Source organism: Lepisma saccharinum, chromosome 13 (assembly GCF_977018435.1).
Source record: "Lepisma saccharinum chromosome 13, izLepSacc3.1, whole genome shotgun sequence".
Lineage (NCBI taxonomy): Eukaryota > Metazoa > Arthropoda > Insecta > Zygentoma > Lepismatidae > Lepisma > Lepisma saccharinum.
In genome coordinates this window covers 43354989-43382046 of record NC_139241.1, presented here as the reverse complement: position 1 = coordinate 43382046, position 27058 = coordinate 43354989, and the positions used below count along the sequence as shown (strand labels likewise).

The window sequence follows — 27058 nt, the reverse complement described above, 5'->3', positions numbered from 1 at the left end:
TACAACCACAGTAACAATGTAATGATGAATCAGTAGCGAATATACTGCTCTATTCAGAGTTGTAAACTATTACATGTGTATCCTGTGCAAAGATAAACACAGTCGTCGGAGAGCTTGTATTACTACTACTTTTATCCCTGTATTTTCAACAATTTTTGCCACTTGCCTCATACTGTCCTGAATATACATTATATTAATTTATAATAGTTTGATAGAAAAAATCTTACGTTTGCCCCCCCCCCCCCAAACTGATCAACATATTTACGTCCCTGCCAATATCCCATATCAGTTTATAAGTTCTTATCACTATACGGAAGGTTCTGTAAGATTAGAGAAACCGTTGAATACTGCTTGTTATGTAAATCAAATACGACAGCTGCAGACTGCTGATAAATTCACATTCAATAGAGACCTCATTTTATCTCCTCTGTTCATCCCGACAAGTCTTGTAAATCAAGGTGAGTATCTTTGCTTCTTCAAATCAAAATAGATCACTTCGGAGCACAACATTAAAGTTTAAAAATGTCGACTGCTCGTAGTGTAAATATTTTCGAGTGACCTTACTGAAGTATTTATTTATACTTTTTTATGGGTTCCAAACATAAACACGCACAATGGTTTGAGATGTTTGAAAATCGGGGAACCTTATTTCGGAGCCCCTATACGTATACCCTGTCCAATTTATCTCTGGAGCAAGGAAGCGCATAGCATCAGAGAAGGGGTGGGGGAATCGAGTGAGCAGGGCGAAGCAGTACACGCCGCTGCGAAGGTTGGTAACTGCAGTCGCTTTCCACCCCTCCAAGGAATTCCGTTCCCTCTCACGCGCTCATTGGTAAAGCCATCTCCATCTCGCGCCACTACTTGCGGAGAGACATATTTTCGTTCGCCTGCTCCAGAGATAGTTGAGACAGAGGGTAGTTTTCTAGCTAGAAATCCGTAATTACTCGTACATGAGCTTTAACACTTAAAACAGATTTTAAACACTTTTGCATTTGTGCTGCCGCCTGGAATGCTCTATGAGAACTAATTCACACACTTTTCACACACTGGTTATAAAAATTATGCACTATAAACTATGTGTAAACTTTTGCCTTGTGGTTCAAAGTACCTTAAAATTGGTTCAAAACCTTAGTCATTAAATCTTAACATGATAACATTTACACGTAATCCAGAAACATTTGCTATATTTACATTCTAAGAAAACCCAAACTTGTACATAAGAGAGAGTTATCGAACTAGTAACACGGAAAACTAGACCGAATTCCAAACTTAACGGCCATCCAAACCTACCTACACGTTTGTTGTGAACACAAATATATGTAAAATATCACCACTATGCCATGAAAAATTATGTCGAAAATTGTCTCGGCTCCACAAGGCTGCATACTTTTCGCCAGGGAAATCATTGATGACTGGACCATTAAATGTTTTTTTTTTAATAGTTAAGAAATGGTATAATATAATATGCTTTCAATTTCATTTTCTTTTGGGGGGGGGGGAACTTCCAGGGATGAAAATAATTCTCCTTTGCCGGGGATAAAATTTTCTGTGGGGGGAAATCCCCGGCAGCCCCCCCCTTCCCCCGTTAATTCGCACACTGTTTGTAGTTTGTACCTGTAATTTAGTATTTATTTGTGTTGAAGGCCAATAAATAAATAAGCGTGGTTAGTGATTAGGTGAAATGGTTGAAGGGTCATACACGAAAAACACCAATTCTGAGGTTGGGACTCGAACTTGGATCGCAAGGGCGTGAGTGTAACTGTCGCCAGGGTTGCTGAAATCCTCTCGTTAGTATTATGTTTTATTTCTCTTCTGAGGAGAGTAACCTGCCTTGGCTCGACCTATTACTTGTTTTCGTTACTTCCCCAGGCAAATAATTAGCATTACACTTTAAAAACTAACAATACGGTTCAATCGAATTAAAGACATTGAATAACTACCATATTCTTTACCATGGATATTTGGGAAAAAAAAACTCAGTTCTTTTATCTTGAATGATAGTCCAGAAGTTCAGTTTAAAAATATATAAAAAGTCTATTTATTTCCTTGATTTAATATTTACAAAGAATTACATAAGAAATAACCCACATAAGAAATGACATGATCCTCTTTAATTGAAACACAGTAATATATATATAAGAGAGGTTCGTACGCTGGCCTAGACCAGCAGTACTATTTCAAAACTGTATCTAGCTTGTCACTAGAATACATGACATGTTTCTCTAATTCCCTCCGCTTCTTGTTTATAATGAAAATTGCCTCGCAAAAATAGACTAAACTTGATTGAAATTATAACAACTAATATGCGCTGTTCTTGAAATTATATAAAAAAACCAAACTGTTATGATTCTTTCTGCACCCTGTCACTGTCCCTTTAATCCCAAATTAAATAAAAACCGGACGCTTGACAGTGTCGAATCAACAAATTTAAACTAAAAATTTCGCCCGTCAAGGTACTTGACTTTTCATCAACGGATAGACATATACTTGAAATTAAACGTGTCCCTTAATTCCCCCGGATACGACGCTTCTCTAATAATAATAACAAATGTCCACCGAGAACTAAGCGTTCGCTTGTCACCAAACGAATCAAGAAAATGCTTGGACTTGTCCATGTATTTCGATGAAAGCAAATGGTTGACCGTGACCGCTAGCCTTTTGACTAGCCCAGCCACTCTACCGGCACCTAGAGAACCTTCCAAAGGTCTCCCCTCTTGCCCAAGAAACTCGTAAGAATGCCAACCCCCGTTACTCAATCGGTTCTCTTATAGGCGATTCGTAAAAAGGCAGTAAACTGGACATTTCCACCCACTTCAGGTTTGAAAGAACAAGATTTTGAACCTAACAGCTTTCTACAAACTGGTTTTTACTGTCACGTAGACCAGCCTTACAACAGGTTACATTGGAAACTGCATAAAAATGTACAGCAAGGGGCAAGAGGATTCGAGAAATTGAGAAGTACGAGGGTGGATCATTAAGTATCGCACAACATTTTTTTCCGCGATGTTATTGTGGCTGGGACGTTGAAATTTTACAGATGTATATTTTAAGGTTCGCGCTAGAGACGGCATTTGTTCGATCAGGTATAACTCTTACGGCAGAAGCGTGAACTACTTAACAAAGATGGCGCGCATGTTACTGTCGTCAACGTGTGAAAAGCAAAGAGCTGTAGTTAGTTTTTTGTGGGCGAAAGGACAAAACACTAGTGAAATTCTCAGTGAAATGTTGGGCGTGTATGGGGAAGACTGTTTGGACCGTAGCAACATCTCCAGGTGGTGCACATTCTTTCAATGGCCGTGTGAACCTTGTTGACTCGTCACGTTCCGGGCGACCAGTAACAGCTGCAACGGAACGGAATGTTACAGCCATTGAGCAGGCAATTCTCAACGACCGGTGGATCCATCGCAGAACCTTGTGTGGCCGGTTCAACATTTCCGACTTCCATCTGTTTGGCCCAATGAAGAAATTCCTAGGTGGCCAACGTTTTAATTCCGATCAAGAAGTGCAATCGGTTGTGCGCAAATGGCTGTATTCCCAATTTGACGGAGTTCTATGAACAGGATATTTTGAGACTAGTGCCACGATAAGGAAAATGTACTGCTGGTCTAGGCCAGCGTACGAACCTCTCTTATATATATATTACAGTGTTTCAATTAAAGAGGATCATGTCATTTCTTATGTGGGGGTTATTTCTTATGTAATTCTTTGTAAATATTAAATCAAGGAAATAAATATACTTTTTATATATTTTTAAACTGAACTTCTGGACTATCATTCAAGATAAAAGAACTGAGTTTTTCCCAAATATCTATGGTAAAGAATATGGTAGTTATTCAATGTCTTTAATTCGATTGAACCGATTCGATTTAAAGTGTAATGCTAATTATTTGCCTGGGGAAGTAACGAAAAGAAAGGTTTATTTGAAAGATTTCTGACTTTTTGCTACTGCAACATCTTGTAAATTTAGTAGCAATGGCCGGGAAAGCGTCCAACACTCTAAAACTGAAATGTACTTACAGAAAGAGGGAGACAGCGAGATGTATACTATATCCCAACTGTCTCTGGAGCAAGGACACGGCAGAGCGAACCAGTCCAAGCTGTTCGAAGGCTGGTAACTGCAGTGGTTTCCCCCCTCGGCGCAATCCCATTCCCTCTCACTTGTTCATTGGTGGAACCGTCTTGCGTCACTACTTGCGCAGAGACTTGTTTTCGTTCGCTTGCTCCAAAAATAGCTGGGACAGAGTTTATTAGTCAGTCATATGCCCATATGAAAGTTGCTGTCTGTGAAAGACGGCATCTGCTCCTCACTTTGAGCAAAGTTTTCTTGTTATTTCACGTTGCTTTTCTGCCCCGTTGGCTCTTCGCGACGGTGAAGATGAGTGATGATTGCATGAAATTGATGAAGGGACACTCACAAAGAACATCAGTGATCAGGCCGGCACTCGGATCTGGGAACCTCGGTGAGATCGTGCTTTGATTCATAACACGTGATTATATCATAGCCTTAGAAGATTGATTGATTGATTGAGTTGGTGTTTTAAGTCCACTTTATGCACAGTAACGCTAATCGGGACTTGACCTACAGTTTAAAGTGGGATCCGAACCACTACATGTCTCACCGGGCATCGAACCCGGGGCTCCTTGATTACAAGGCGACGACGCTACCACTACGCCATCGGGGAGCCCCTATATAGCCTTATATGAGAATCAACATGTGTGATCAGGCCCTCTAAAATACTAGTGCTCTACAATAAAATATCAAGAAAAAATAATATTTGCAAAATGCTCACTCCTTTCTCAAAATCTGCGGAACAAACAACCATAATTGCAATCCAAAAATAAATTTATTCACCAGATGACGAGAAAAAAGTAATTCTGTGCAAAATAGTGTTATAAGTAAAAGCAAGAAAAGCACTAGAGAATGGACAATGTCCAATGAACATTTCAAGTCAGTATAAAATCATTTTCAGTAACATTCAGAAAGTATTTACACAAATTTTTATATTGATATAGATTTTATTTCAGGAAGTGCAAGTATAAGCATTTCCTCGATGATTAAATACGACGTTCGAAACTACAACTTCGAATCTAGTACGTGACCTCATAATTGATAAATTTGGAAACCTTTTATAGAAAAATACACTTATTGTTTGAGAATTGTATATTCTATTTTATGTGAGGAAAACGTGAATGAGTGATATTTTAAGAAACCAAAATTATATTGATAAACCGTGAATCTAAGGTTAACTAATCCTGGAAGTTTAACTTTTGAGTGGTTTTGCAGTGCTTGTAGAAAATATCTCATCATTTAAAATGAGCTGAATCTATCCAAAAAGCAGTTGAATAAGAGAACATTTTTAAAACATTGTACACACATTAGAAATTAAAATATAGCATTTGCATACATTATAAATTTGATTCGTTAAGTTTTACAAAAAGCAAAACTTCGATATTTTTAAAGCTAACATGCTTAGCCATCTTATGCGTTACGTATAGATTTCATTATTGAAACTCTTAAATACATAATAGAGCTTTGTGACACAAATACAGATTTTATATCATCTAAGCTTCTTTCTCTTTGAATAGGAGACACTTCTCAATAGGAAACATGTTTACTTTCCCAACCGGTGTCCGATATACTGAGGTTTCACTGTATAATGTGAATAATTTAGATTTGTCGTGGCTATACATTTAATAATTGCTTCCCACTCTACTCTAGGAGAGCTTTTGAGGGCGACTCACAAAAATTGAAGATATCTTAAAAGTGATTGATTGATAAGAGATAAAACGTATTATGTGCCAATAAAGATGAAACGGACATAACTTACATGGTGTACATTGAATTTTCCTCCCTGAAAAGTTGGAGGAATAGACATTGTTCCTTGAAGCAGAACAGCCACATGTTTTGTAATTTGAAACGAACAAATCTTCTTAAGGCAGGCTAATGTATACATTGTGTCTTACAAAAGAAGAAACATTAACAACAATAATAATGAGGAATGAAAGGCAACAGCCTCTGATCATTGTAGAGACTTCAGTCATTACGGGAAAATGTATTCGGCTTCTCTTTCAGATAAGGCTTGCCTGTTGTATACAGTAACAAAGGTTTCGCTTCAATACCAAACATTCTACGCTTAATACGGCGATATGGTTTTAATAAGTCATAGAGAAGTATGGCAATGAAAGGGTGTGCTGACAGGAGTGAGGAAGAAAATGAAGGGGTGGGCAAGCACCCCTCCCCACCACACTGGCGCAGCCCCTACCTCGGAGGTTTCTCGAACCCAGAGTTACTTCTTAGGTTCTTTACTTAAATTACGCGTAATTTACTAGTAATATACTTCGCGTAGAAAACCAATTTTTTACGCAGATGTAAAAAAACTAATTTTCTTTCGTATATTATTAGGTAATAAAAACCACTTTAATTATATTACATATTACGATATTTCAGCACAAAATTATTATTTTCTGAAGATTGTTTATGCAGCAACAGCACGCCCTCACCTTCGCTAACAGATTTTTAAAAATAGAACTGTTCTTTCGCATATTTTTAAAAAAATCAGATACCTGTTGATACTATACATGTCTTGCACTAGTTATTTGTATTGGTAACATGACATAACGATTTACAACAATTTATTTGGATTGGATTTTAAAGTTTTAGTAACAGCTTAAAATTCCTTTTCATACGTATTACAAACTTGCATAGGCTAATTATGATGTGAATGTGAAAATGCCAGTTTGTAGAATTCCAGCTAAAAGCACATGTAAATTCGGAAGGAAAGTTTTTTAAAGCCCTTTCTCTTTTTCTGCCACTGCCAACTGCGGTACATAACAATAATCATCCCAAACAACATTTTTCTTTAAATGTTTATGTTTGATTCTAGTTTTTACGTACTTTACGTTTTATACGTATTTACGCATCTTTACGCATAATTTACGTGTCATGTAGAAAACTTTTTTACGCGTAATTGCACAACCCATAACCGACGTTATCTCCTCGGTTACTACTGGACATTATTAAAGCTAGTACCATTCAGCCTGATGACTGTTCCGGAAAGTTACTCCACGTCATTGAATGTTTTACTCGAATCCATTTTCGCCGAATGCCCTAGAGACAAACATCGCACCTAAGGAAAATTTTCGGTCAAACGAGAATTCCCATTTCGCCGAATTGCCTTTCGCCAAAGATTTTGAAAAGAGGGAATTTTCCCTCCAACGGGAAATTTTAGGGACTTGGGTGAAATATATTTTGAACGAATTCAGAAACTCATGGTACAATTCTGTTCACATAAGTAGTATAATTGTTTGAGGTGAAGTCCACCGTCGGAGATCGAGTGGTGAGGGCGCTACACTCGAAGTAAATCTTCGAGAAACAGCGCCCTCAGTGTTGATTACTAGTAAAATTGTCCACAACAGGCTGGAAACTTTATGAATTGACAAGACAAAGAAAACGGTTACAGAAAGCTCTGCATTGTAAGTATTAATGCAATACAATATTGTGACGAATTTTGCAGTCGAACGATACGAGTCATTCCATGCCAAATCAACACAGCCCCCAACCTGACCATCTCCGATTTTCATGAAATTTGGGGAGTTGAAACTATGCATGGAACTTAGTAACTATGAAAATCTTTAGTTTCGTTTGTCTTGTAATTGTTAAATTATTCAAGGTCAAAGTTAGCAGAAATTGCACTTTTTGAGCCCGCCTAGTTATACTAAATCGGCTGTAACTCCGCCACTATTTCGCCTAGAAAGCTCAAATAAAGCTTATTGTACAGGAAATTGAACAGGCTTTCCAGTGATATATAACAAGCCTACCTTCGGATAAAAAATATAATTTTGTCACGTGACTTTGGACCTTGAATATCTCAAAACATATCATCACCAAAAATCGTGAAAAAAATATATTTGGTCCCTCATACCATACTCTAAAACATATCAAAAATCATTCTGGGACTGCAATGGGATAAGAAGATGCAAAATAATATGTGTAACTATGTGACTGATAAAAGCCTCATTACATGAACTATGACGAGTCAAAAGTCTTTTAACACCCACTACAAAATGTAAAGGAGTTATCCTGGTCATGAAAGAAATAGGTTAGGCACAAGTAGATCTCTAGCTGTGCGTGTCAAGCGCAGGTCCGGCATAGTGTTGACCGCCATATTGAATTCAACGCAAACATTTCAAAGGAAAGGGAGTGATGTGAAATATCAAATCAGGCTAGAATTTCACGAGAAATGAAGCAGCGAAGGTTTTTCCAACTTATCTTTAGCTAGCAAAAAGTTATACGCATATCTTTCACTTACGACATATGCACATTATAATGTTGTCAATATTCCTGTGAGCACACTTTTTGACGTCTCTCACACTCACATAGAACATTTGGCAATGTAGCAGGTGCAACATCATCGCAATCAGCAACTATGCCTTCTCTCAGATGGTCAATATCACGGACTTTTAGTGCATGCACCATTCTCATGTTTCTGAAGGTAAAAGTCCTCCTAAGATGTTATATCTGGCGAATGTGCATGCCTTTTAATAGATCCCCGTCTGCCCATCAATCTACCTAGAAATTTATCATCAAGAAATTGCCAAAATGTCCACATAGTGTGGTCACACTCTGTCCTATTTCAAAACTCTGGAAAAGAGCCATATCCCGTAAGCAAGGATGAAAAACCTGTTCACTTAACAAATCCAAGAAGCCCTCACCATTTAAGGTTCCGTTGTTGAATATGAACTAACCATTCCCGTTCTCCATATACTATACCACATCATTAGCTTACCAGCAACAACCATTCGGCTGGAATCTGTCCACTGTAGATTATCAAATCACAGGTATTGCATATTATTTTTGATAACTTCACCGTGAACATAAAAATTAGCCTCGTCACTGAAGAATTTTTCATTCGAAAGGAAGTGTCACGTAATTGTTTGAGATACTTTTCCCAATATTCTTCACTAGTCAACTATTTGGTGAATGTTGCTGATTAAAATCATATGGAATGGTGCGTATACTTCTTTCTCTCCCGATATGTCAACGTGATCTCGATGAGTTCCTAACACGTTAAGAGCATTCTAATGCTTTGTTTTTAACACCTCGAAAAGGAGAAAATGGCTACAAGCATGCAGTAGTAACGTTTTGCTGGCTAGAGATAAGTTGGAAAAACCTTCGCTGCTTCAATTCTCGTGAAATTCTAGCCTGATTTGTTATTTCACATCACTCCCTTTCCTTTGAAATGTTTGCGTTGAATTCAATATGGCGGTCAACACAATGCCGGACCTGCGCTTGACACACACAGCTAGAGATCTCCCTGTGCCTAACCTATTTCTTTCATGACCAGGATAACTCCTTTACATTTTGTAGTGGGTGAGTTTATGTAATGAGGTTTTATCAGTCACATAGTTACACATATTATTTTGTATCTTCTGATCCCATTGCAGTCCAAGAATGATTTTTTGATATGTTTTAGAGTATGGTATGAGGGACCAAATATATTTTTTTTCACAATTTTTGGTGATGATATGTTTTAGATATTCAAGGTCAAAGGTTAAGGTCACGTGACAAAATTATATTTTTTATCCGAAGGTAGGTTTTGTTATATATCACTGGAAAGCTTGTTTAATTCCCTGTACAATAAGCTTTATTTGAGCTATCTAGGCGAAATAGGGGCGGAGTTACAGCACATTTAGTATAGCTAAGCGGGCTCAAAAAGGGCAATTTCTGTTAACTTTGACATTGAATAATTTAACAATTACAAGACAAACGAAACTAAAAGTTTTCATAGTTACTAAGTTCCATTAAGAGTTTCAACTCCCCAAATTTCATGAAAATCGGAGATGGTCAGGTTGGAAATTGCACATATCTGTGTTGATTTGGCTTGGAATGACTCATATGTAAACATTTCTGAAAAAATGTTTGAAAAACAATATGAAATAAACTGCTGTAAACATAACTACCTCATTTCATTCACTTGCGACACTTTATCTGGGGAATGGATGGTGGTTGCATTACCTCCTCCCCCTAGTCTAATGTAACATCAAATTAGACATCTGTTCTATACTTTGGCGTCGAAGTCTCACGTTAATTTTCCTCCGTTTCTTCCCAATAACCATAGATAGCCTTTGTTTCGTTCATATTTATTTTCATCCTAAATGCTTACAATGTGCGTCCTCTCGTCTTCTGCTAACAATGTCATGTTGTCCGCAAATCTTATACATAGTTCTTCTTCCTCCTATTATTAGACTTCCCTATTCTGGAAACAGTTCTTTACTAATTCTTCTAAGTAAATGCTTAATAATGTAGATTAAAAGCAGCATCCTTGTCGTACTTCTCACCCAATTTCACTTCCCTCTGTCATTTCTTCTACTCTCAGTTTATTTCATTTCATGAAACATATTGCTTATGAGTCTCCACTCTTCCACACCTTCACTGACCTTATTCAGAATATGTATAAGTTTTATCCAATTAACTCCATCTTGCTTTCTTCACGTCCACAGATACTATAAATAGTACTTCCTTTCTCTAGGTATCTTTCGCCATATTTCTACTTAAATACATTTTCTGTTCGTTTAAAATAGTGAATGAGGTGTTACTTAGGCTGCGAATACTTGAAATTTCCCAGCGGAGGGAAAGTTCCATCACAGAGTTCCATCCATTGAAAATTTTCGGCGAAAGGAGATTCGGCGAGAAGAGATGACACGCACTGAATTAACACGTTAACAGTAATTGTGGATTATTTGGAGATGTAGTTTACACCGGAAACTGTAGGTAAGATATAATCTGATGTGACTAAAATTCCTCCACAGGTATACATATTGTATTCTAAGATATACACTTCTGTATTCGATTTTGTGCTCGCTCATCACTATAATATTTATTTAGGTAAATAAATATGCCACTGATATCAGAATTCTGATAAATGTATGTGGAGAATAGTGAAGATATGTTTATGTTATTTTCAATATTAAAATTTATCCTAGGTGTGTAATAGGACACTGCATGATTAGTTTTTAATTATTTTTCTTATTTTTCTATTCATAGGAAACCTCCTGTATCCCAACTGACAACCTTTCCGGCTTCTATCGTTGCCCCTAGGATCCAATTTTATAGATATGAGGTCATCGAATGCTTTAAAGAAGCTCGTCAAATGTATATTCTTCTTTGCAGTAGCATATCAGGTACATATATTTTTTTAAATATTTCAAATCGTAGTGAGTAATTTGGAGCTGTTTTAATTAATTATTGGCCACATAAACCGTCATGTAACAGTTATCAGATTCTGCGAGCATCACCTAACTAGTTTGTTACTTTCATTTTTCTATTTTTACGAGGGACGTTAAAAAGTGAACGAGAAAGTTGGGACATGTTCCAACTTGCAATCAATACTGGTCGATTTTTATATCTGCATTAGATCGATATATTCTCCCACACTTTCTACTGCAGTGAACATAGATTGAATGAATCAGATTGCAACTGCTCTCGTATTAAATTTAAAAACAATATAAATGATATGGCTAAGGCCAGTCAAGGTCACGCCACCCACCTACAGTGTTGCCAATAAGCAAAAGTTTCAACCGACGAAATCAACCGCATACGTGAGCGAAGTGTCGATTGAGCAACTTAGAAGAAGTGTGGCAACCCTGGAGGGCTATACGCAGGTGCAACCTAACTTGGCAGTGATGTCGTAACAGTATTGCAAACTTACAGCGTTATAACCATTAAAATGAGCACGATACATAAACATAATAAACTGTACGAAACTGATTTGGATTCAGATAATGAATACGGGATGGCAACGCGCCTTCGAACGGGAAGTTCGCGAGACTTGAGCACAAAAATATAGTTCCTTACATGAAGCACGTTGATATCATATACAGTACATAGAAATGTATTACAGATATTAGATTCTAAAAAACCTGTTGAAAGTGGCTGCGGTGGCTCAGTAGAGTTCCTCGGTGGACGCCGTTGGTGTTGGACGTGCTGATATCGTTCTCTGGTAGTGCGTTTCCCCGAGTGCAGCTAGTGAGTCAACTATGTCTGAAAAATTGGACTTGTAAAATAACAGATAAATCGATAAACCAGTAAGTACTTTAGTGGCAAGTAAGAATAACGAAATGAATAGGTTAAATACGATAAAAATAAGCTTTCCAGTGAATGCTCCTAAACAGAGGGCAACGGATATACATGAATTTATTCACGGAAAATTCCATCTGCATGTTGACGAATTGATGGGAATACAACTCCCGACAATTTTGAGTTGTGTGTATATGAAATTTGTGAGAGAAGCGACAATGAGAAAACTATTAGAACAACATGGCGTCATTAGAAGATGCGGGAAGGGAAGTGAAATTTGTGCGTGTCTTTAATCTCCCATTGGAAATGGACGATGATAGCGTGAAAGAAAAACTACGAGAATTTGGAACTGTCGATAGTGTAGACAAAGAACAATGGTCGGGGAACTTTCGATACCCAGTGTATAATGGAGTGCGAGTGGCTAAAATGGAAGACACAAAACCAATGCCTTCCTTTCTAGTAATACGCTCGTTTCAGTGTCACGTTATCTATGATGGACAGCAACGGACATGCCAGATTTGTCACCAGCCTGGTCACAAACGTAGGATGTGCGACCTTCGTCAACCCACTGCCCTGAGAGTTCCGCTCAGGCACGGACTAAACTACAGTCAAGTGGCGCAACAACGAGAAGGACCATACCAAGAAGTTCCATCCAGTGAAACACCTTCTACTAGCCTTGAGAATCAGTTGGAATCAACTGAAACACATACAGAAAGACACCCTAACCCCCAGAAGGACGGAACACCTACCAAATCAGTAGAAGACACCACGAAGGAAGCAGAAGTGGCAGTTGCGGCTTCGAAGATCCCAGAGGAAGATGGTACACCATGTTTGGTAACTAAGGAAGAAAACTCCAAACCGGAATCAGTGAGAGAAGTAGTCGTAGAGGATGGCGTGGTACGCACCAATAACATTAAGGATCAGAAGACAGCAGAAAGACAGGAAGAACAACAAAACGCAATAGGAGACCATATGGATAGTGAGTTGATTACTGATGAAGATAGTGAGAGTAGTAGTGTAGATATGAAAATGGTAGTGGAAAATATAACTGGTACAAAAAAACGGACTAAAAGTGCGGCGAAAGTGAGCGACATGAACTTAGCGAAAAGAAGATCTAGGCGCAGGGTAGGTGATTTAAGTAAATCAAAACAATAATGTAACAAATAGTTTGGCCTTGATAATTGGTGTGAAATATTGCATATATATACAGAGTAATATTAAGGTAAAATGAACTGGAAAAGAGTATTTTCTTATAATTCTATATATATTTATATATATATATATACATGTAACCCTTAGTTTTTCATTATACATTCATAATATGTTGACCTATACAGTAGCTACTATTAATTATAATAAGTCGTGTAGTAATATTAAGCAGGAAGCTTTACTAGACTTCCTTAAAAAAGCATATGTGGATATAGCCTTTTTGCAAGAAATTGGAACTCCATATTTAGAAGACGGTAACATATATGATGTGTATAATAATTTTACTCCACAAAATCATGGTACAGCTCTCTATATTCGTAAAGGAATACCGATACAACAGGTACAATGTTACTATTCAGGAAGAATGATAACAGCAATATTAAATGGAATAAAACTTTGTAATCTTTACGCACCTTCTGGTTCACAAAACAGAACACAGCGGAACCACTTCTTTCTAGAAGACGTGGCGGCGGAATTAAGTGGTAATATTAAATCTATCATCTTAGGAGGTGATTTTAATTCAGTTCTAAGAACCATTAATCAAAAACCAGGTTACAACTACTCCCCAACTTTAAAAGCATTAATAGATGGATTACAATTAGTTGATACATGGGAATATTGTAAAGGAAATGAAGAAGGTTATACGTACATCAAACCAAATCATGCCTCGCGCATTGATAGAATTTATGTATCTAATAATATTAAGCACCATGTTTCTAATGTGAAAACTTTCCCAATTTGCTTTACAAACCATTTTGCATATATCGTTAGGATCAAAATAGATTCAGATAATATTTGTAGAGGACCAGGTTTCTGGCATTTAAATAATGCATTGATTCAAGACAAGGAATTCATAGTACGGTTTCAAGAAAAATGGAAGACGTGCTCAACAAGACAAATCTTATAAGACAAATCTTGTGGAGTGGTGGGATAGTTGCTTCAAAGTAGAATTCCAAAAACTTTGTAAAAACTATGGAAAACAAAAATATCAAGACAGAAATAGTATGTACAATTTTTACTATAGTGTTTTGCATGAATTAAAATATCAAGTATTGCAAGGTAAGTCAGTACAAGATAAAATTAAGCATGTTCAGGCGATATTATTAGGATTCCATAGAAATAAAATAAAAGGTATTCAAGTAAGAAGTAAGGTACAGCCTTTTGATCACGGAGAAACAACCACATTATATCATATAAAACAAGAACGAAATAGAGGTCAGAGAAAAATTACAAGCAAAATTAAAAACAAACATGAGAAAGAAATTATAATGCAATCTGAAATTCAACAAGAAATAAAGGAACATTTTCAACAAAAATTTGAAACAGAAACGAATGACATAATAGATGGCAACATAATAATAAATAATATACCCACAATACTTCAGGATGAAAATAGAAATATATTAGAAAAAGAGTTTACTCAGGATGAAATAACTAAAGCGGTTTTCAGTTTACGTGGAAATGTATCACCAGGTATCGATGGTATTACAAGTGAAGGTTATAAAAAGATATGTCCTACTATATGACCCACAGTAACTAAGTGGGTTCAAGAGGTATTTCACAAAATTAAGATAGGAAAAAATTGTAGTACTGGAGTGACTGTTTTAATACCTAAGGTAAAGAAACCGATAACAATTAATGAATACAGACCAATTAATCTAATGAATGTTGAGTATAAAATCTTAACAATAATAATATCAAATAGGTTAAAACCATATATGTCAATGTTAGTAGGTAACACACAATATGGAATGCCAAGTGTTGGAACCATACACCAAGCATTAATGATAACTAGAGATATAATAGCAACATATGAAGAGAAAAATGACACTGACGCAGCTATTTTCACGCTTGACTTTGCATCTGCATATGATTATGTTAGCCATAAATACTTAAAATTAGTTTTACAAAAACTTGGGTTTGGTGACAAATTTATTAGTTGGGTACAACTATTAACTAGAAATATATATATTAAGGTACTTGTTAATGGGTTCCTAACATCGACAATACAGGTGAAAAGAGGAGTCTTACAAGGATCCCCGTTAAGTTCATATCTGTTCATGTTATCGTTATCACCTTTTCTGAACATCATTCAAACAAAATTGTCATCTCTGAGATATTGTGAAAATAACTTACATGTATGTGGGTATATGGACGATGTAACAGCCTTCATTAACTCGAAGACTGATTATGAGGAAGTTATAGCCTGTCTAAATGAATACATGCAAACATCAGGTGCAAAAATTAATTATAAAAAATGGTATTTGTTGCCACTGGGAAAGCAAACAAACTTAACATATGGACGTGAAATTGTAACTAAAGATAAAGTAAGAATATTGGGGATAGTTTTTCAGAATAAATTACAATCGACGATCAATATAAATTTTGAAACCATAATAAATAACATACAAGGTTTGATTAAAACCAATGTGTTAAGAAATTTATCGCTTATATCACGAGTGCATTATTTAAACAGATACATATTCGCAAAAGTTTGGTTTGTTGCAGCACTCTTCCCTTTGTCAAGAATTTTTGCAACACGTTTACGATCGCTAGCTACGTATTTCTTGTGGCAAGGTCAGGTTTTCAGAGTGGCTTACAACACTGCAGTACAACAGCGAACGGCAGGTGGATTGGGACTAATGCACGTGGAATGGAAAGCAGCGGCATTGTTCAACACGCGTAATCTACAGATGCTTATATAACAACCAGATAGCTACACAGCGATAGTGCTACGATCGATCCTCGATAAAATTCCCTTGACCTTGCCAATGCACACAGCAGCTATCCCGAAAAACTTTGCTTATCTTTTACCTTATATTGCAGAATGTGTGTACAGACTCGGAGCAGGAAGTACGATAGGGAACCTAGTACAAGACAATAATAACTTGTATCGCCAGGAACTTGACCTAAATACGCAGTTAACGAAAGTAGAGCAACAAACTCCCAATAAGGAATGGAACCTAGTGTCGACGAATGTTTGGGCGAAACATTTAACTAACAAGGTTCAATTCTTATGGTACATATTGGTACATGATAAATATGATAACAAAAGTAAAAGACATGGACTTCAATTCAGTGACACGTCATTATGTAATGTGTGCAATGAGGAAGATACAATAGAACACAGAATATCTAAATGTCGTAACGCAAGTACCACGTGGCAAAAATTACGAAACATGTTAAGTAGAATATGTCGTACATCAACAGCTAATTATACGACACAGACTGTAATAATACCAGATTTTAAGTATTATCCTAAAACCAAATGGAATGCAGTACAATGGCTTATTAGCAATTTTATTTACTATACTTTAAACTGCAAAAATATTAAGTACGCATGTAATTTTAAAGATTTCTTACAACAAGAATTAATGCAAAACACTATTGTTTATAACAGAAATAATTATGCAAATTTCCTAAAGGTTGTATATGAATGAAAAGAAGGTTTCTTATTTTTAACCATGTTCATATAAAATGTAATTTGTAATAATAGTAATATAAAAAAAAGATAGCGCAGTGGTAGCGCTGTTGCCTAAAAAAAAGTCGGTAACGCGTCTGACTACCATGCTAAAGGTCCCGGGTTCGATCCCCGGCCGGTTCAAATCCGGGAACTTTTCTAACGATGGAAGCGGCCCCGGCGCCCACCCTGGGGAGGTAAAGACGGTCAGGGGCGTGATGCTGATCACATCACCCCCACTCGCGACCGGATCAAGAACGTGTCGGGCGTTACCCCCATACCCCCTATACGCCTTCATGGCGTGGTGCTATGCACAGGGGAGCACTTTACCTTTACCTTTACCTGTTCAAATGAAGAGTATCTGGTACGATTGTTTTGCTGCAAGTCAAAGTTTTAAAAAATATGCGTGGGTTCGTTGACCCGAATTTCGGAGCAGGGTTGCAGGTCGAAGTGAGGGTAAGGGCGACTCTACATTTGTCTCCTTGTTGCCTCAGCGAGCGAGATCCGGGCAAGTGTTTCACTTCAATCGCTTGCGTGTTACTTTAAATCGCATTGTAAAGGGAAAACTTTGAATAGTCATACTGGGGGAGGGGGGATGTGTAAACGCATTCGTACTTGTGATGAAACGCCGATTTGAATTGTCACAAAAACGTTTAGGAGCAATTGGAAAACTAAATTTCCAACAGTGGGAAAGTGGCTGCCGCAATTGATTGAGATCCTGATCCATAAGCACATCAACAATGAGGCGTATTTTGTACGACCTGGGTTTGTGTAGACGACATTGTTGCTTGGCTCCACCAATATCTGCGCCAATAAAGCGATATCGGATTGCTGTGAAAGAAGAAACTTCATTACATGTATGAGACATGAGTTAATGTCGGCCTTTGGCCATTCTGTAAACAAAGCTTGGGAGGGCAAAAGAGTTGTTCCACATTGCAAGCATGTATTTAGGGGGGGGGGGTCCATGCGAATCGGACCCCCACCCCCGAAAGACTTAGCAAGTACTAAAATTAAATATTCAAAATATAATTGTTTAGCATTTGTTGTACAATCGATGGTTATACCCCGCTGAACGAAAGGCAAGGAATTTGGCTCATACTGCTTCCAAAGATTTATACACACTACTGCGTATGATAATATGCATGAAATGTTAATCTTCAAATTTACTTTTCGTCAATTCCAATAGGGAATTAAAAGCGATCACAGTACAATTATTTTTGCCTATTACAAAATTATTTAATAAATATTCACTTCTATGTCTATTTGACATAAATTTCCTTGCTAGAGCTGTTGCTTTTACACAAAATTTTGTGATCTTAACTACACGTAAGTTACATAATGGATAGATGTTGTTATACAGTAAAACCTGTCCATCCCGGAACATGATGGTTCCGAGCAAAATTTTCCGTCTTAACAGTTTAAATTCTTATACAGGGTTGACTTTAAATACAGTATAGAGCGCTGCAGGAAATAATGGAAAGACAGATTTACATTTCGCATTACTTATAATGTAGAGTACTAATGCATGTACGTATATGAATAAAAATGCGATACATTCATCAATTTCATCACATCAACACTCATTCCCATCTTCGCAAATTAGCCAAAAGTGGAACATAAAGCGAAGTAAAATGGACACTCACAAACATCCATGCCCATGCCAGGATTCGAACCCGGAACCCCTGGCGTCGTAGCGCGATGCGCATAGAGGGAAAGAGAAAAATTGAAAGATGGAATAAGAGAGGTGAGGAAAGATTGAGATAAAAGTGAAGGAACAAAGAAAGATAACAAAAAAATAGAAAGATGACGAAAGAACAGAGGGGAAATAGACAAAGAAAGATGTAGAAAGAGGGTAAGAGATGAAAGAAAGAAACGGAATCGTAACAGCTATGGGTATTGTTGCGCATTCTTTCATGTCGACAATGTTACCGATAAGCTAGTGGCAACAGAGGCGTGTTCCACTTAACAGTATTGCATTGTTTTCTTGCGAGCGAAAAAAATAAAGGAAGAAATTTCCGTCTTACTGAGAATAAAAACATCTCGTTGGTCTTTAAATGGTGTTCCGTTTCCGCGTTAAGGAGGTTTCCGCCTTAAGTAGGTCATTTTCAGGTATAAAATCGGTCCGATCTGGGGACCTTTTTTCCGTATTTACAGGTTTCCTTCTTATACAGGTTCCAGGATATGCAGTTTTTACTGTGTATCTTTTATCATTTTTTACCTATTCATGTAATAACAGCAATGTAATATTAATTAATTTACATATTCAATTACTATTATTTTAATTCAATATAATTATTCTAATTATATTATTATTATTATTGAGAAACTTGGTCGGACCCCTCTCCCCGAATTGTATTTCTAGATACGTGCCTGTCATATTGGTATGCTTTCCGACTAGGCTCAGAGTTCAGATCTAAGATAAAATTGGAAGGTTCGTTGTTGTGTATGTAGGAAGCGAAGATGGTTTTGTGGAAAGTGTTTGTTTGTTGCTTCGTTCGAGAAAAGGCGTTGAGGCAGCGTTTTGAGACGTGGTTCGTCGATATTCTACCCAAACTGCAACCAAATAGCGTAATTGTCAAGGATAATGGATTATCCGTATCATTCTGTTCGTAATGAGAATGTACCAAACAATGTCTCGAGAAAAAAGTACATCAAGAGTGGCTTTGATGGAAGACTGGCAAAGACAAAGTTTACTTTATGTCAATACTTCGTTTATTACACGTATTTAAAACATTATAAGGCCGTTAGTTTCTCAGTCCAAATATATTTTTAACTTTGTAATTTGTTTAACTTTTCGTGTTCCTATTTCTTAGCGCCAAGCATTGACATTTCTCCGCATGAAGATCAGCTGTACACAAGAACGTTCCGCTCCTTCTATGTACTTTCTCTGCGGACTCCGAGATGCAAATGAGACGGTGAGAATTTTTCATGCTTGGCGCGGAGTGATACATCAAGTTGCAGTGCGGTCCCAGCTGACGTCACTGTCAAGATAGGTGAGGAGGTAGGGGGAAGCTCCAACCTTGACCGGTATATTTTCGTGGAGAGAGCAATAGTAAATTGATAATTGAACAGTTTTGATTTTCTATGTAAATAATTTCATTTGAAGATGGAAGCGAAATAGCCTTGTCGGAATACCTTATCGAGTGTGATATTATAACACATGAAGCTTCAATATTTGTATATTCACTACTTCACGTAGCTTTTCTACCATGTTTGCCTAATCGCGACGATAAGGATGAGTGATGAAATTGATGAACAACATGCCCAAGTCAGGACGCAAGCTCAGGAACTTCAATTGTTATCAGTAAAGTATGATTTGTGTACAGGAGGTCTCCGTAAAAAAGTACTAGAGCACCGTTCTGCTAGGATACAGTGGCGTAGTTTACATGGTTTCACTGGCCTCGTGCCCCTCCAGAAATTTTATCAAAGCAAATATATGAATTTTTATAGATTTGCAGGTGCTGATTTCAAAAAATGGCATTAAAATTTGTCATTGGCACTCGTTTTCATATAATACCAGGAAATGTGACTGATATCATTTGCAAATGTTTTATCGTATGGCTTGTATGCAGACCCCTTAGTTTGCACATATAAGATAAAATTGTTAATTATTCCCTGAAACTGCTTATCCAATAAATATAAAGCCCCAATCCCACCACTGACTCACTCACTGACATAAATGTTCTCCATGAAGGAAGCCCCGGAGGCGAAAAATGCCCGATTACGACCCCCCATGAAATCGTCCCAAAAGACTGAGAAAATTAAAAAATCGCTCAATCGGCCCTTCTTTAAGGGTGAAAATGCCCTTTTCTCACGTTCCTAGCAACCGTTGCCACGGACATTTATTGCAGCACACATTGTTTCCTTCAATTCTTAATTGTCGAGATACATTATATTTCTCACAGATCAATAACACACAGATGAATGAACTCCTGGTTTTGAAAAGGTGCCTCAAACAAGGGTGACATCTTCATAATAAGGAGTTTCAGCCCAGATACAATTACGTATATATTGTTATACTCAATGCGTAAATATCTACATCGTGCTTGTTTTAACTAAATGTTTAGGGGGTATAATGACATGCAATTCCTTAGAGTTTGCCGTACCTGTTGTTGTCCATGGAAACGGACGTTGCTAGGGAACTTAAAGAAAGTTTATTTTCACCCCGAAAACTACTGTAAGGGAATTATGCTAGACTTTTCGAATTTCAAAATACGAGCATCAGAATTTATTACAGAGGCAAGGTAGGGTTTTGAGGGGAATGACGGAAAACAGTTATTATCCAATTACGTTCAAAAATGTGAAAATAACCAAATACGTAAATATTGCATTTTAAATTTAGTCGCTATTCAATTCGTTTAAGCAAAACATCCAACTACTTATCTTGAAACGGTTATTACTTACTCAGTTCATTATTAAGAAAATAGACAATAATAGTTTGAATATTTGTTCCTCATTAGAGCCCATGCACACATAAAGTTACTTTCTAAACTTTTCAAACTTATACATATGTTCCCCATCATCCAATACAACATGCAGACATTTTCAAAGTCATTAAGATCTATGAAGAACCCCATCTATAACATGATTACGCCCACAACGTGGCCGAAGGTCACGGATGCGAGCGTACAAGACGTGGCCAAAGGCTACGTCGAAAGTACGCGAGTCCAATATATATATAGCCCCAATCCCACCACTGACTCACTGACTCACTGACATAAATGTTCTCCATGAAGGAAGCCCCGGAGGCGAAAAATGCCCGATTACGACCCCCCATGAAATTGTCCCGAAAGGCCGAGAAAATTCAAAAATCGCTCAATTCGCCCTTCCTTAAGGGTGAAAATGTCCTTTTTTCACGTCCTTAGCAACCGTTGCCACGGGCATTTCTTTTGCACACATTGTTTCCTTCAATTCTTAATTGTCTAGCTACATTATATTTCTCACAGATCAATAGCACACAGATGAATGAACTCGTGGCTTTGAAAAGGTGCCTGAAACAAGGGTGACATCTACATAATAAGGAGTTTCAACCCAGATACAATTACGTTATACTCAATGCGTAAATATCTACATCGTGCTTGTTTTAACTAAATGTTTAGGGGGTATAATGACATGCAATTCCTTAGAGCTTGCCGTGCCTGTTGTTGTCCATGGAAACGGACGTTGCTAGGGAACTTAAAGAAAGTTTATTTTCACTCCGGAAGCTACTGTAAGGGAATTATGCTAGACTTTTCGAATTTCAAAATACGAGCATCACAATTTATTACAGATGCAAGGTAGGGATTTGAGGGGAATGACGGAATACAGTTATTATCCAATTACGTTCAAAAATGTGAAAATAACCAAATACGTAAATATTGCATTTTAAATTTAGTCGCTATTCAATTCGTTGATGCAAAACATCCAACTACTTATGTTGAAACTGTTATTATTTACTCAGTTCATTATGAAGAAAATAGACAAAAATAGTTTGAATATTTGTACCTTATTAGAGCCCATACACATATAAAGTTACTTTCTAAACTTTTCAAACTTATACATATGTTCCCCATCATCCAATACAACATGCAGACATTTTCAAAGTCATTAAGATCTATGAAGAACCCCATCTATAACATGATTGCGACCACAACGTGGCCGAAGGTCACGCATGCGAGCGTGCAAGACGTGGCCAAAGGCCACGTCGACAGTACGCGAGTAAGTGTATATAATGATATGCTAAACATCTTTTTCATGCATATTAAATCCCGAAATAAAGTATTTTACGTTATTTTTAACGGCCCTCGCAAATTCCATTCCATTTTAAGCATATTCTGTGAAAAACACTACGATTTTTTTTTCTTTGAATATAAAATATTCGCAAACATTCCTACATAATCAACGTTCTAGGTTTGTCATTTCAGTAATTTTTCCATAGTTGTCCACCGCTAAAAAAGAAAAGAAAGCTTGGTTATAACCCTGCCTGGTTAAGTAGAACTGGAGTGCCTGGGAAGTGAAGGGCTTAACTGGTATGTTGAGATCTGACAACAGTACTCGGTGTATAAAGGAAATTATTTAACCATTTAATTAAAATCGGTATGAAAAGGTGTTCTGTAGTGCTACTGCTTGTAAAGGCAGCTTGAGATGATGTGGAGGTATGGCTCCGCGCATTCGAAACCTCGGCCACTAGCGTAGGCAGTATAGTAGAAATAATAATAATTATTATTATTATTACCACGGTTATAATTGTTATGTTACAATAATAAAAATAAGCTAATAAAAATAAACCAAATCTACTCCAAATTTCAAATTTGTGTTTATTTATTATTATTATTATTATTATTATTATTACGAGTATTAGTATTTATTGTACTGTATAAATGGGGAGATTTCTCTAATCGATCCACCATACAAGTTATTAGCCAGCACAATGGTTTTACATTATTTCTTTTTCATATTTCATAGAGTTAGTGTCCTGAAATTCACAATTTTGTATTTTGTTATTAACTTTTACACGTCTTGTTGAAGAAAAGCTTTAAAAGTTCGAGAGATATCTTACTCATGTCATGTGACCTCTCACCTAACACTATAATTTTTGAAATTTTGAAAACTATGGAACCATTTATTCTGTGTATGGTAGAATATAAAAATATAACCTAGTCCTGTAATATTCACTCAATTTTTTAGACCTAACGCATTTTTTGCTTTGGTTATTCTGTTCGAATACTAACTGAATTTTATTTCTGTTATTAGCAATAAAAATATCAAACTTTCTGTTTTTTTGTAACTTGAAATGAACATCTTAATGGAGTTAATGGTTGACTGATTTTCCACGCAGTTTTATGCCCTTCTGTTGAGTGGAAGCGGGAAGCCAGTTGGAGAAATCGAGACGTTTCTCTCCGTCTGCTCCCAGTGGAGTGTTCCAGTGGTTCTCATAGACTTTGAGGGTTTGGAATATTACCAGAAAGCTGAAAGCGACCTGGAGAAGAAAGGAATGTTTGCCACGAAGCGGTTGTGGACATTTGCTACTTGGGGAACTGAAAGCCTAGAGAAGGTAAATGCATTGCACAGAGCAAGGGGTTACAATATATGTATATTTTCTTTTTTTGCTGAATTCATAAAATAAAACACGATACTTTTGCAACAAATATTTTCAACTTACTGATTGAGTGAAGCTCTATCTGATCTATAAAATAGTATCAACAAGAATACCAGAAAATCCACAAACCGTATTCCTACGAACCAAAGGCTTTGAAAGGTTTTTAAAGGTTTTGGATTTTGAAAATTTAGATGCGCTTTAGATTCAATGATGTCTTCGGTCTAAGTATATATGTATAAATATTGTGTGTCCGGCTTAAAAGTATAATAAAAGAAAAATTAATAACTTGAGAAGCAATTGAGATATTTATTGGCGGTTTGCTTCTACAAGTATGTTAACTCAAAATGTTTTTTTACGTGTGCTTGCGGCAGTTGGTATCGCGTGCGCATGCGCGTAACTGCACGTAACTGCTTTGTTCACGTAAACGCGCGCGTCAGTAGCCATGTGGACTCCACAGCAGAAGGTGTTCTGTGTGCTTTCTCTCGCGGAACTAAAGTCTGTTACACTAGTACAACCGTCGTTTTCGACTTGAATATGGACTGCGACCAACCGACGATGTTCCCAGTTACATTTCAATCAAGAATTGGGACAAGCAGCTTCGGGAAGCTGAAAGTTTGCTTTCGATGTCGGGCCGCTATGCCAAGCACGCAGTTCCAGAGGCTACTGTTGAATTAATCCGAGCGTCCTTCCAGCAGAGCCCTCGTAAGTCAATCCGACAAGCAAGTAGGCAGTTACAGTTACCTCGTTCGACAGTACACGATGTCGTCCATAAAAGGTTGCGCCTACGGGCGTACAAAATGCAGCTTCGTCACAAAATCAAGACCGAGGACAGGCCACGACGGAAGAACTTCGCGGAGACAATTCTGGCAAAAATTGATGAAAACGAGGCATTCCTCGATTTCATCTGTTTCTCGGACGAGGCTACATTTCACACTTCCGGCAAGGTAAACACGCACAATTGCCGCATATGGGGAAGTGAACCCCCCACGTAGTGATGGAGTGGGAACGTGACTCGCCGAAAGTGACTGTGTGGTGTGGATTGTTGAAGGACAGGGTTATAGGCCCATTCTTCTTCGCGGAGCCTACAGTTAATGCAAGAACGTACATCGACATGTTGGAGCTGTATGTTGTGCCACAACTTCCTCGTGAAGTGATCTTTCAACAAGAGGCGCAGCATGCCATTTTTGCGAACATTGTGAGGGATTTCTTGGATCATGAGTTCCCAGATCGCTGGATTGGGAGAGGTAGTCCATGGATTGCTTGGCCCCCTAGAAGCCCAGACATTACGCCACTTGATTTTTTTCTGTGGGGTTTATCAAGTGTACCAGACACCAGTTCATGATCTACCAGATCTACACCATCGCATTCGTGCAGCTATCGCTAATGTTACGCCTGCAATGCTGCAAAACACTTGGAGAAAAGTGGAATACAGATTAGATGTCTGTCACGCCACTAATGGTGCACATATCGAGGTGTATTAGGTATGTAAAAAAACATTTTGAGTTAACATACTTGTAGAAGCAAACCGCCAATAAATATCTCAATTACTTCTCAAGTTATTAATTTTTCTTTTATTATACTTTTAAGCCGGACACCCTGTATACCACCGTGTTAAGGCGAAGAGTGAGTTTTGCACCATATGTGCTGTATTTCAATATCGTCGGAATTGGGACTGCTATTTATTAAAAGAAAATAGGACTGTACAAAAGGGTATGAATTTCTTCCCATGTTGCAAATGGAAGCGGTTTTTCAAGTTCATTATTAATCTAGACACGATGTTTGAAAAATATGATGAATAAGTTTTTCAGAATCCCATACTTTCCTTATGGAGAAACAAAACGCAACAATTTCACTTCAAGTTACGGCTAATCAATGAGAGGTTTCGACTTCTTCAACGACAAATAAAATCATGAACGTGTCCTCTCTCCGTTCCAACGTTTCCCTACGTCATCGGAAGTGTGATGTCCTCAAGACAACACGTAAAATAATACTCCCATAAGCGTAATGTTAAGTTTATTCAGCTCCTACAACCAGCCAGCTCGCCGCGGGGGAAGGTCGGTGGAGGATGGGCAGTTTAGGAGCTGGACGCTGAAACGTCTTCTCGTGGTCTTAATGTACAAGTAATACGAGGGTCACTATTTATATTTTGAGCCTAACAATGAAAAAATAGGAATTTGGCATTGAAAACTGCTTTATTGTTTTTCGAAGTATTCTCCTTTATGGTCAATACACTTTTGCATTCGTTCGAAGCATTTGTCAAAGCAGTTTTTCCAATCTTCTTGAGACACCTCCATAATATGGTTTTTGAACGCATCAAAGGCGTCTTCCGCCGACGAAAATCGTTGTCCACGCAATTTATTCTTGACATTCGGGAACAAGAAGAAGCCATTGGGTTCCAAATCAGGACTGTACGGCGGATGACCCATCAATTCGATTTTTTGACTGTTCATAAAGTCGGTTGTTAGACGAGGTGTGTGACAGCTGGCATTGTCTTGATGAAGAATGATCCGACGGCGTTTGTTTGTTTTTCGTATTTTACCGAAGACCTCTGGCAAACAAATTGTTGTGTACCATTCAGAGTTGACCGTTCTACGTTCCTCTAAAGGCACAGTTTTCCCGAAAAAAAAAAAAACAGGCGACCATTTGTTTCGATGTGCTTCGAGCGCGAACTACTTTTGTTGGATTTGGTTCATCTTGAAACACCCATACACTCGACTGCTGTTTACGTTCCGGCTCATATGCATATATCTATGATTCGTCACCTGTTACAATCTTATATACGTCTTTTGAAGCACCACGATTGTATTTATTGAGCATTTGTTTGCACCAATTGACGCGATGCGAGCGTCTTTTTGAGTTTTTGTCAAATTGTGTGAGATCCAACGAGAACATACCTTTCTCACAGCTAAATGATCATGTAATATTTTATATATGCTGGTGGAACTAATGCCTATGGTTGCCTCAATCTCACAGTATGTCACATGACGATCTTGCAGTATTAGGTTTTGCACAGCATCAATGTTTTCTTGAACAACAACTGATTTTGGACGACCTTCGCGAATCTCGTCGGTGAGCGAATGGCGGCCACGATTAAATTCGTTATACCAGCGTTTCACAGTGGCAAAGGATGGGGCTTCATCGCCAAATGTGGAAGTAAGTTGATCGATGCACTCTTGTCTTGATAATCCACGTCGAAAATCGTAGAAAATCATCGCACGAAAATGTTCACGAGTTA

At 37.5% G+C, this 27058-nt stretch overlaps 1 protein-coding gene across 2 annotated transcripts in view; it reads left to right on the top strand.

Moving 5' to 3' along the window:
• Positions 1-392: 392 nt before the first annotated feature.
• The window catches only part of LOC145996930 (ribitol-5-phosphate transferase FKTN-like), a 56757-nt gene continuing 30091 nt past the window's right edge, over positions 393-27058 (top strand). The window contains exons 1-3 of one of the 2 annotated variants that reach the window (XM_083133507.1): positions 393-458; positions 11045-11181; positions 23563-23778. In XM_083133507.1, coding sequence (XP_082989633.1) covers positions 11116-11181; positions 23563-23778 — 282 coding nt within the window. In that variant the 5' untranslated portion in view covers positions 393-458; positions 11045-11115. The remainder of the gene's footprint in view (positions 459-11044; positions 11182-23562; positions 23779-27058) is intronic. The other variant, XM_083133508.1, reaches the window with a different exon arrangement.